At 37.6% G+C, this 11,646-nt stretch overlaps 2 protein-coding genes across 2 annotated transcripts; one reads left to right on the top strand and one right to left on the bottom strand.

The window, feature by feature from the left end:
• The first annotated feature begins 3,571 nt into the window (after positions 1 to 3,571).
• On the top strand, positions 3,572 to 9,691 carry ldhba (lactate dehydrogenase Ba). The gene is made up of 8 exons (XM_079816868.1): positions 3,572 to 3,965; positions 5,758 to 5,893; positions 6,555 to 6,672; positions 7,244 to 7,417; positions 7,505 to 7,678; positions 7,813 to 7,930; positions 8,898 to 9,021; positions 9,123 to 9,691. Exons 2-8 carry the CDS (start codon positions 5,765 to 5,767, stop codon positions 9,288 to 9,290), a joined length of 1,005 nt encoding a protein of 334 aa, XP_079672994.1. The 5' UTR covers positions 3,572 to 3,965; positions 5,758 to 5,764; the 3' UTR covers positions 9,291 to 9,691.
• A 546-nt stretch (positions 9,692 to 10,237) lies between these two features.
• Positions 10,238 to 10,697, bottom strand: kiss2 (kisspeptin 2; the record flags this gene model as incomplete). Its single annotated transcript, XM_079816869.1, has 2 exons — positions 10,238 to 10,515; positions 10,595 to 10,697. 2 exons carry the CDS (start codon positions 10,695 to 10,697, stop codon positions 10,238 to 10,240), a joined length of 381 nt encoding a protein of 126 aa, XP_079672995.1.
• Between the last annotated feature and the right edge of the window lie 949 nt (positions 10,698 to 11,646).

Raw genomic sequence — 11,646 nt, 5'->3', positions numbered from 1 at the left:
AAATATGACAATGATTGTTCATTTTTAAAGATTCTAATTACATATGAAGCCGTTATTAAATTCATATATACTGAAAGTTTAGCATTACTTACGATTCGGCTAACATAAGGCGCACAAGATGGTGTGCTCTGGAATATCATTTGAATGCATTTATTTTGTTTCATTTATGAATATTTTAGTGATATATGTATCCACAGTGTCTCAATTGCTTTGAGTGGCCTATATGAGTGATGAACTGATACAGTCTCATTGTGATGTCACAATGAACGTTCTCTCTCCTATTGTCATCAGCTTGATGCAAGCAACAGGAAAACGGTGACCTGTGACCTCAATACAGCCTGTTTTGAGCTCTCAGAGAGAAATCCTATCAGAGAAACACCAAGCAGAGAGGGGTCATTTACTTCACAGAGTGTGCCTGCATTTGGGCTTCTTTGTGAGAGCGTATGAGTTTTTGAGAGGGAAGGACTGGGTGTTCTTATGTAAGTGTCTGTGTGCTCCATTGTTGTCATTATATCCCATTTGGTTTGTCTTGGTAATGTGGTTTGCAGTGGCAGTACTGTGAAGATGAATTCTGAGAAATGAATGCTCTCTGATTTGCTTCCTAAGCCGCTGATGCTGAGGGTCAACGGTCACGCCGAGCTGCATTTCGCTGTAACCTTTTTGCCACAAATGCATTCACTCTGTAATGGCTCCACATGCACCTTCACCTCCCTAGTTAGTAATACAGCATCGAGCCATCAAAAGTGTGTTAAAAGCACATGATTTCACTGTGCTTTTGGTATATAAATGAACTTTAGTTTTACAAATCATACAAACTGGAATGAATAAATAAATCAAAACCCACATGAATGCAAAATATGGATAGACCGGCTGGCTATTTTTTACCGCTTTGGTGAACACATGAGCATAGAGATTTAAATGTTTGTGAAGCTCATGTGATCACGTGCAATACACCAATTAGATTTGACTGATTTCAGATCTGACTTTGTCATGTTGTGAAAAATTAAAAAGCAGCAGGATGAAACTTTCAATTAGGCCGAGTTAGTAAAAAAAATATATTTTTAAAACATAAAATGAAATAAAATAAACGTTTATGGAAATTAAAGCCACATTTTTTATTTCCATTTAGTTTAACTTCACTGAAAAAAATGATTTGTTGAATTTACTAAAAAAAAATTATCGTAAGTGGTCGCAATCAATTTATTTTATCTCAATTTAAACAAAAACATATGCAATTCCCATAAAACCAATTCATTGTTTTTTTATTAAAATCATAAAACTAAATTTAAATTATTTAAACGAGCACAAATTAATTATGCTTAATTTAATCGGGCCAGAATCATTTTTTTCAGTGTTGATGCACTAAAATAACTAAAACCTAAATAAAAGTGAATTACAAAACAAAGAAAATTACTAACTTTAGCTAAAATGGAAAATATAAAAGTAAAAACTCATTTAAAATATTTCAATGATACTAAAAAAGCACCGATAGAAATCCTGTTTTGTTCAAATCTCTGATAAATATGCTGGATCATATTGCATAATCTGCACTTACATTTCATTATATTTATGCATTTGGCAAACTCAAAAGTGAAAATTACATTCAGTAAATACTGAGATCTATCCTTACTCAGGCTTTGCTTTACCTTTAGTTATTGCTTAATATTTGACAAACATAAAGATTTGGTACTGTTTTCATACATTTATAAAAGTTGGGTAGTAAAGGAAGAACATTTCGGCCAAAAGAAAACCTGAAGTGAGAATAGTGTGTGGGCAAATACCATGCCCTATGTATTTGTGCATGTGAGTGTGTGCTAATGTGTCTGTCTCCCTCTATTTTTGCTGCCCTTGTCTCATAAAGGTCAGTCTGAAATAGCATGCCGGGTCACATGGGTTCATTAATAACCAAAGATTTGGCAGCCTCTGTAATATTCCATGAGAGGGACTGAAGAGCCTAGAAGCAGAATAAAGATACTGTATAATATAATAAAATGTATATATATATAGTACATATAACTGATATAAAACTACCTATACTAATAAATAAATGTTTCACATACTAATAAAAGTTTTGCTGACTCATAGGCAGAGATAACTATGGACAAAATCCTGTGCATTTTCCATGTTCCAGCTGCCCTCATTTCCCTCATAAACAACAGACTCTCTTGTGCTGCCTTTTACAGGCCAGTGATTGGCCACTGGTTTGATGGGCGGTAGATATATGCTCACTGATTGGTGGGAATATATGAGGCGAACTATGCCAAAGAGGCACAAACCTGTTATGTACAGCTACTTCAGTATTTAGACAGCCATGGCAATAGATAAATAAATTGCATTTCTCAACCGCCATCTGATAAGTAACTCATTTCAATGACATGAGCCAAGTTGTATTTGTATTTCAGTATTTACAAAGTGCCATTTTTAGATGAAAAATTCTAAATTTAGCAGGATTGACACATATAATTTAGATAAACATGCGAGTTAAGCATGGTTAAGTGTTCTTTTGCAGCTTGATAAGGGCTTGAGTAAACACATACATGAAATAGTAAACGCATGAAAATTCTGTCATCATTTACTCAATAATAATAATGAAAGAATTTGACATTTCCAGTAACCATCTATAGAACTCCATAAGTTGCCGTCAGGATGGCAATATCTAGAGGGGCACAGATGGTTATGTAATACACACAGCATATTACGCAATCTTTCCACAGAACCCAGCACCAACTAGACAGCAAGGTGTCCCATAATCCCCCCTAACACACACATGCACAGCTCCTCTTCTCTTCTTGCTCTTCTGTTTCTTTTTTCATCATCCATTTATTATATTTAATCTCTAATTCCTTATTTGATGTAAACAAACATTCTTTCTTTCTCTAAGCTTTTAATAACATAGAATGGCAGTGCCCTGAATGCTGCTCTGATGTCACTGACTGATGAATGCTCTTATTGGATGAGCCAGTGGGTGGAACAGAGGCCTCATTGGTTCCCATTTAGGATTTTAGAAAGTATTGTTTGATCCTTTCTTTTACTGTCTATGGTTTGATCATGAGAAATGTGTTGCTGTTGCCGAGGTGCCATAACAAAAACACATCTATCTATCTATCTATCTATCTATCTATCTATCTATCTATCTATCTATCTATCTATCTATCTATCTATCTATCTATCTATCTATCTATCTATCTATCTATCTATCTATTTATCTATCTATCTATCTATCTATCTATCTATCTATCTATCTATCTATCTATCTATCTATCTATCTATCTAATCTATCTATCTATCTATCTATCTATCTATCTGCCATTTGAGATACATTATTTTATTTCAAAATTGAGGGAATCTATGCCCACTTTAAGTAACGTAGCCAATTCAATTTTCTTGATTTTTAACAGAGTGTAGCCTAATGTTTGCTTCACTCATTAGGTTACATGCATCTGGATGTGTTTAGGCAGTTCAAAACCTTCGCAGGCCCTGGTTGCATAAGACACAACCCCACCCATGCAGTTTCATCGACTCCATTGGGCGACCAACAATCCCATATATTCCAATGAAAGCTGCAAAATGCAGTTTTAATTGTAATATTTAACTTTGCATAGTGATGATTGGAACACGATTTTAATGTGGCATTATTGACAAATAATGCATTAATACAAATTCCATTGAGGTGCAAGGTCAGTGGAGAGGAAGTATATTTATGACAACAGATAAATCCTTGGCATAGTCCACCAAGGGGAAAGTGGGCCGGTCTGTCGTCCTCATATTCCTCATATCAGTAAGGGCATCGCGTTCACTTGTGACAGTAGGTCATACGCTGTCTGCGTAGCGCCGCACGCTCAAATTCTGCTCCTCCACGAGTCACGCGACCACGCATCCACGCTCTCTCACTCTCACCGGTGCTCAGCAGCTCTCTCTGCCCTTCCTGCAGCTAAGGATACTTATTTAACATTCCTGCAACACATGTATGTATATGGTTTGAATGACTGTTTTATTGCTTCGCATATACCTCATCTAAATAACTTATCTCGAATAGCATTGTTAAACAAGCACCGTCGTCATGGTGCGAATTAACCAGAGTCGTTGACATTGAATAAATCGGCGCTCTAATGTTTGCAACACTTCCGTCCGACACCTCTTGAAGTTTAAAGCATTTTGTTGCGTTAAAAGGGAAGTAACAATCGTGTTTCCAAACAGAATTGATAGACGAGCAGCAAAAGGACGTTTGTTTGTTTGTGTCTGTGTCTCTGTGTGTGTGGTGCACGCGTGAACATGGAGGAATCAAGTGCACGCTGAACGCGAATTTGGCCTTGGTTAGAATCATCTGATGGAGGCAGGCCTAGCTACGAATGTATATGATGAACTCGAGACGCTTAAAATAACAGTGGATCGATTGCCATCCTGATTTTACAATTTAATGTTTTTCTCACGCAAATGCTGAATCCGAATCATCAAGGACGTGATAAGGACGATTGCGTCATAATAGGGTTTTATGAGCGATGAATTAAGTTCAAAAACCAAGTAACCTATTTTAGAACAATTCTAATTTTCTAATGTGTACACCAGTATTTAACGAGTAAATTATTTTGATACATGATGATTTTAGCTTTAAATAATGTATTTAGTACATAAGAGTATTTTTAATTATACGTATTAAAGTTGTTAAATGTTATATAAATTAATTATTTCCACAGCATTTTGGTTCATTTAACTAATTCATTAATTATTGTACCACATAGCATTTCATTGTTGTATTTTTATACACACTACCCACCAAGAGTCAAACCTTTTGTAAACCGCTCTGATTTGGTTTTTCAATTTTTACACACAACTTTCTTAAAGCCCACTAATACCATTTTGATTTTAATCGGGTATAAATTCATGAATGTGGTTTAGCAGAGAGTAGTCCGTAGTACTGTTTGGGGTTCATGGAATTCACACCAATATCAGTTCATAAAACGGTAGTTATGTTAGTAGCAACATTTCAAGATAAGGTTTAGAGATAAGGCACTTGACTGCATGTTATGCTGGCTTTGACCATTGAAGGAGTGCAATTAGACCTTTTATGATGGCAATATCTAAAATTTTCTAGATAATATCTAACGTCTAACATAATCATCATGAGCCCATTGAGGATTAGTGTCACAATTGAGCTCTCTGTGTGTGCGCTTGTCAGAGTTTGCATGCTCATAAGCCAGTGCAGTGGTGTATTACAGGTTTGGCTAGTCAATTGTAATAAACTTAATGACTGGAATTCTAACTGCCTAAATTTTCATTTGTATAATGCACATAATCTTCCTAGAGAAGGCGAACTATTAATAATATAGTTTATATCAGATGTGGTTTTTTGGGGGGTTTTGTCTTGGACAAATTGTTAATTGACTAAAATGGACACGCACTGCCTAATTAATCTTTCACTGTGTAGAAAAACTCCTTCAGTTTGTCTAGATTTGGCAAATGGGGGCAGAGTGACTTGGCTCTAGTGGCTCATTTTATTATAGAGTGGGCCTCTGCAGGTTGCAACTCGGGATATGGGTAATTTACTCAGGATGGAGTAATGGTTACGCAGTGAGGGTGACCTTGTTACCTTAACCCAGCTTTAATGCCTGACAATGTCAAATTATCTGAAACCTTAACCCAGTTAACATTTTCACCACAGCTTCCGGTCTTTAAAAAAAATAATAATTAACTCTATTATTTCTATTATTAATGGCACACTTGTTTGCATTGTGAACATGATCTGTCCTGTTCTTCTAGCGGGATCATGGCTTCAGTATTGGAGAAGCTGATCACTCCTTTGGCCAGCGGTCCCGCTGAGCCCCCCAGGAACAAAGTCACCATTGTTGGTGTGGGACAGGTTGGCATGGCGTGCGCTGTCAGTATCCTGCTCCGGGTAAGAGAGCCTCATCTTAATCACCAATGAATGACTCCATGTAATAAGCAAGTTTTTACTTTGAATTTTGATGACATTAATTCCTTGAATATGTATTTGGTCACACTTACTGTTTCCAGATGAAATTTTACTGGTGAAATCCAGTCGTTTCATTATGAATCAATGCAATTGGGACTTTTGCATGAGCTACACTATAGACCATTGTTTCCTAACCCTGTTCCTGGAGGCACACCAACAGTGCACATTTTGCAAGTCTCCCTTGTCTGACCCATATATTTCTGTTTGAAATCGCCCTCTATACCCTCATTCACTATTCCCTACATTACTCCACCAATATAGTCCACTTGAAGGAGTGAGTGAATTTGGACACCAGTGCCCAGGAAGTGTGCCCGCTTTTGCATAGTTTCTGCTTGCAGTTTAATAGTTATTGGAAACGTAGCAAACTGGCAGATCCAGTAGTAATGACAAGTTTTATCTTGAACATACTCTACTCTCTACTAATGAGCTGATGAGTTGAATCAGGTTTGTTTTATTAGTAGTTAGTAGTCCACAGGACCAGGGTTGGAGCAACGCTGCTATAGACAATGAGCCTTTTTTTGCTGCAAAATGTGACTGCACCTCAATACATAGATTGTGTCAATGTTTGTTTCCTGTCTTGTAGGAGCTTACAGATGAACTGGCTCTGGTGGATGTTGTGGAGGATAGACTGAAGGGAGAGATGTTGGATTTGCAACATGGCAGCCTTTTCCTGAAGACTCCTAAGATTGTGGCTGACAAAGGTGGGATACACTTCCATGGGCATGACTCTGTTTAAATGATCAGATTATTTTAGGTTGTGTGTATATATAAAGTTTATTTTAGTAGTAGCAAAGACTATATATAAAAAAAAAAAAAATGTATATGTATATGAAGACTGATTACTTGTAAATGGGAGAGTACAATGCCCAATATGGTGAATAAGCCCCGCCTTCTAAATGAAAGAGCCAATTGTTGATTAGTAAAGTCATCACCTCACTGCAGCTCTTAAAAAGCACTGGTTGCTATAGAAAGTGTTCTGAGACGCGCATTTAGGACTGCACATTAGCTTTGTGCAGGCTTTTTTTTTGTCATGATTCAAACATTTAGAAACCCAATTTATGAGATGGCTGTTGTCAGATTTCATTGGTGATTTCAAGTATGAAATTTAATCGTAAGCTTGGCGAACAGTTTTGGAGAATTTGATGTTTTCCCCGTTCAAAGAGATAGGAGCTGCACTTTCACGAGGCGTTTCAAAGATGGTCGCCGAATGAAATTACTTGTCTTTGGTAGTAGTGTCTGAAGTTGTATTTTTGTTCTTCATTTTATTGATAGACTACTCCGTGACCGCTAACTCTCGTATCGTGGTGGTCACGGCCGGAGTGCGTCAACAGGAGGGTGAGAGCAGACTGAACCTGGTGCAGAGGAACGTCAACATCTTCAAACACATCATCCCTCAGATTGTCAAATACAGCCCTGACTGCATCCTCATTGTGGTGTCTAATCCAGGTGAGCAAACAATTTTGAATGTTTTGCTGTACAGCACTTATTCCTGTAGTGCATTTGTAGTAACCATGGTTGTCTGTGTACATGCAGTGGATGTTCTGACCTATGTGACCTGGAAGCTGAGTGGCCTGCCAAAGCACCGTGTCATTGGTAGCGGGACCAACCTGGACACCGCCCGCTTCCGCCACATCATGGCGGAGAAACTGGGCGTCCACTCCAGCAGCTTTAACGGCTACATCCTGGGAGAGCATGGAGACACCAGCGGTGAGGGGGGGAGTAACCAGAGGGGGTAGGATGAAGGGCTGGCAGAAAGAATAAAATGTGCTGCATGATGTGACACGATTTCAGTCAATTGCAACATATTTAACTTTTAAAGTTGCTGTTCTTTTGTTTAACAGTGCCTGTATGGAGCGGAACGAATGTGGCAGGAGTTAGCCTGCAGAAACTCAACCCTGACATTGGCACTGATAAAGACACAGAGAACTGGAAGGACGCTCACAAGATGGTTGTGGACAGGTAGGGGACATCTTGTTTCGGGGGCTCTCTTATATGACTGCTAGGGTATACACTTGGTAACATAGATTACTACATTTTAGTTAACTACAATGGTGCTGAGAAGGTGAATTATAGTTAATATTTTCATAAATCATAAAATAGTTTTCAGCCAGAATTTTAATGTTTGACACCCATATACAGGTTGTGTTAACAAAATAAATTGTAATTTTCTTCACAACAGTTCATAGTGACAATCTGTGAAACTCCAATAATTAAGGGGAACAGCATGTACATTTTTGGGATTAAAATATCCAAAAAACACTAGAACAGTGTTATATTTTGTTGACTTGTGTACTTACATTATGCCAAATGCTTCCAAGAATGTTTAAATCCAGAGAAATAAGTAATTTCACACAGACCGTGTATGTGCGTTGCCTATTAATGACATCATACCCGCATTGCCCTCGATTTCCGGTTTTATTTTGCAGAAACCATGGAAACACACTTAATATATGTGTTTTATTAGACCGGTGAGCACCTGGATGCATTCATCGACAGAAAACAAATCATTGTTATATAGCTCAGCACAGTTAGTCTTATTGTTTAAATCTCGTACCATGTTTTACCATGCCTAATATCAATCTAGCTTACTGCAGTGTTCAAGTGTCGCATAGTAGCCACCAAGCAAACGCACAGTAGCATTATAACATGACTCAAATGTATCTAATATGATAAAACACATACGCTTGACCGGAAGAAGCGGAAACGCTCGTCATTTACGACATAATTTGAATGTTTGATTAAACCTATATACTATTCTATTTAATTAGTATTTTGACACCCAAAAAGAAGAGCAGTTTTCAAGTCCTTGGTTTCAAGATCCTCTTATGTGAAAAAAGACAGACAATGTGAGGTTTGACATAACTAAACGATGATTAAAAAATAAATAAATATCCACAATTAATTAGTTGCTCCTATCTTCTTTTAGTGCATATGAAGTGATCAGGCTGAAGGGATACACTAACTGGGCCATTGGCCTCAGTGTGGCTGACCTGACCGAGACCCTGGTGAAGAACCTAAACCGGGTCCACCCTGTCTCCACCATGGTGAAGGTGAGCGGAGTTTACACTATTTATCATGTACAGAATGAATCAAAGTCCTTTTGCTATTATAATTAAGTGATCACTTCACGTGTTGCTTATGTCTTCTGCAGGGCATGTATGGAATCGGCGAGGAGGTGTACCTGAGTCTGCCCTGTGTGCTCAACAACAGCGGTGTGGGCAGCGTCATTAACATGACACTGACCGACGACGAAATCGCTCAGCTGAAGAAGAGCGGCGACACTCTGTGGGGCATCCAAAAAGACCTAAAGGACCTGTAGATCAACTGTGGGATGCCACGCACCCCTTCACCGTTCACACTCCTTCAGTATCTTTACACACTCACTCTGTCAGACCTTTCTTCTCACTTGCTTTTGGATATGGTTGCTTTGATGTATCTTTTTCATGGTGGCTAATGTAGGAATAATCTAAAATATGAAATGTTTCTTCTAAAGAGAATGATCAAAGGGGGACATCTTTGAAGATGTTGGAAATGAAGAAAGACCCAACACCTCTCCTGTCTGGTCATAATTTAGTGAGATCATTAGGGAACATTCTGTCGCTGTTTAAGTCAAGAGGAGAAGGGACTGAAGTGAGGTAGATACAAATGTATTCATTCTGAATTATTTTGTAAGTGTTGTGTAAGATGAAGTTAATAAAATAATGAAACTATAAAAATCTGCCTGGGCTGTTTTGTGGTCTTACTTATGCAAGTATTTAGCACCTTCATGTGGTAACCTTATATTTAAATAAAAATAAGCTGTATAACTTAATTTTCAAAAATGTGTCCGATTTATACAATGACTTGTTTTAAAGATGAAACTTATTGTCTAGTATTTGGGACACTTGCAGCATAATGTGAAAGTTATTATTTTGTCAATGTTCTATCCTGAAATGAACAAAGGTGCTATAACAGCTTTTACCTTCAGGCGAAAATACGCAAGTAGTTCTCTTATCAAATGAAATGAGAAACTCGGAAGTTAATTTTACATTCTTAAATCGGGTTCTCCACCCCCATTATTTGCGCTTTGACCACAATTATCATTCAAAAGCCATCGAACAATATAAAACGTTTATTGCACAAATACAATAACTCAATGAAACAAGTGCGCCATAAAATCCCATGATTAAGAAATAAAAAAGCATAACAGGCAAAGCCTGCCTGAAATAATTACCTACAGTTTTCAACCAAGCAAACCACATCCTTCCATCTGATGAAGAGTGATTTTCACGAAGTTTCTAATTGTTTTCTCAGGTAAAAAAGCATCATTGGTAGCAGGTGCTTGTGGTTGGGTCTGCCAGAGTCAGTAGTTGTCGCTTTGTCTCGCTTCCCAAAACGCAGCCCAAACGGATTGTAGTTGAATTTACTGCGTGTTAATCGATGTTTGCAGGAAATCTTACTAGATTCATCCTTTTCTTGGATGAAAAAGCAAAGGCTTCCGTCGTCCGAAGCGTTGGGCTCGTCAAATTGCCTCCGCTCCATTGAGAGATAGGTCTGCTTGGAGTCTGTAAAGTAAGATATCATTTTCAGTGCACTCTTTAAAAAACATCAATCATGTATTTGGATAGCAATACATCCCCTTACCTGGTATGGGCTCAGGTGTATCCATGTCAGTGAACGGTGCTCTCGTAGCTGTGGACTGACAGATCATTGCTGACAGGAAGAGAATCAGTGCCTTGATTTTCATACTGCTGAATTGTGAAGCTTTTGGAGCACAGCTGAGCCTTCCTCTCTTGAGTGAACAAACCCATGCTCTCCTGTCCTCCTTCAATATAAGGCTTGTCTGGTGACATCCTCTGACCTTATTTTACAGGTATGACAGTGTTTGGAAAATATAGAACCTCCCTGTTTCATTCAGAGCATTTTAACTGTTAAAATGTTACTTTTTTCTTCTTCTTGGAAATCCTGTGATAAATTATACACTGCGATTATTCAAATAGCTGCTGGAGTTTTGCTGTGAAACCCACCAAAGCACATTGTGTTTTTTTATACACATCACACATTTTAATTTGTTTTCTCTCATTCTGTGTCAGAGAAAAACATGGTAGGAAAGTAAAAGGGTCTTGTAGCATGAAAACATGAATGGAGCCACTATAATGGTGTACAATCATGGTCCAATTTCACTGCATGTTTGTGGGAAAAATATAATAAACGTTCATTGTCATCTTGCCTTCAACATGGTAATAAGGTGATACCTGGATATCATAACTACAAGAAAATGTTCCCGGCATAATGAGTCAGTGCCGACAACATTATCTTGCATGTGAGTATGAATTATGCAAAAGTCGGATGGTTTTTGTACAGTTTTGATGGAGCACCGATAAAAGCTTTTTACTCTTAGCCTTCAGGGTTGTTTTTCTTGTTTTGTGATGCTACAAACATCCTAAATGTAAATATATTGAAATTATTGAAAGTGAAAAATTTATTTTTTTATGGTATAGGGACTGCATTTACTACTTTAAAACTGTAAAAGTACTACAGATTATCTCCAAAAATTAGACAGTGGTTTTAAGTTTATAGTTAAGATTTAATTCTAATTCTACAATTGAACTGATATTCTACAACAACAAAAAAAAGTCTTTAGCAATTTTCTTCCTTGAAACTACAATCTACACTATATTGCCAAATGTTTTAGG

The sequence above is a fragment of the Gobio gobio genome, assembly GCF_949357685.1.
Source record: "Gobio gobio genome assembly, chromosome: 5".
NCBI classification, from domain to species: Eukaryota; Metazoa; Chordata; class Actinopteri; order Cypriniformes; family Gobionidae; genus Gobio; species Gobio gobio.
This window is presented reverse-complemented; position numbering and strand designations above follow the sequence as displayed.

Excerpts from the sequence above, each read along its gene's own strand:
- ldhba (XM_079816868.1), top strand. The coding sequence starts at position 5,765 with ATGGCTTCAGTATTGGAGAAGCTGATCACTCCTTTGGCCAGCGGTCCC. Across the intron at positions 6,673-7,243 it reads TAAGATTGTGGCTGACAAAG|ACTACTCCGTGACCGCTAAC; the intron begins GTGGGATACACT and ends TTTTATTGATAG. Across the intron at positions 7,418-7,504 it reads CATTGTGGTGTCTAATCCAG|TGGATGTTCTGACCTATGTG; the intron begins GTGAGCAAACAA and ends GTGTACATGCAG.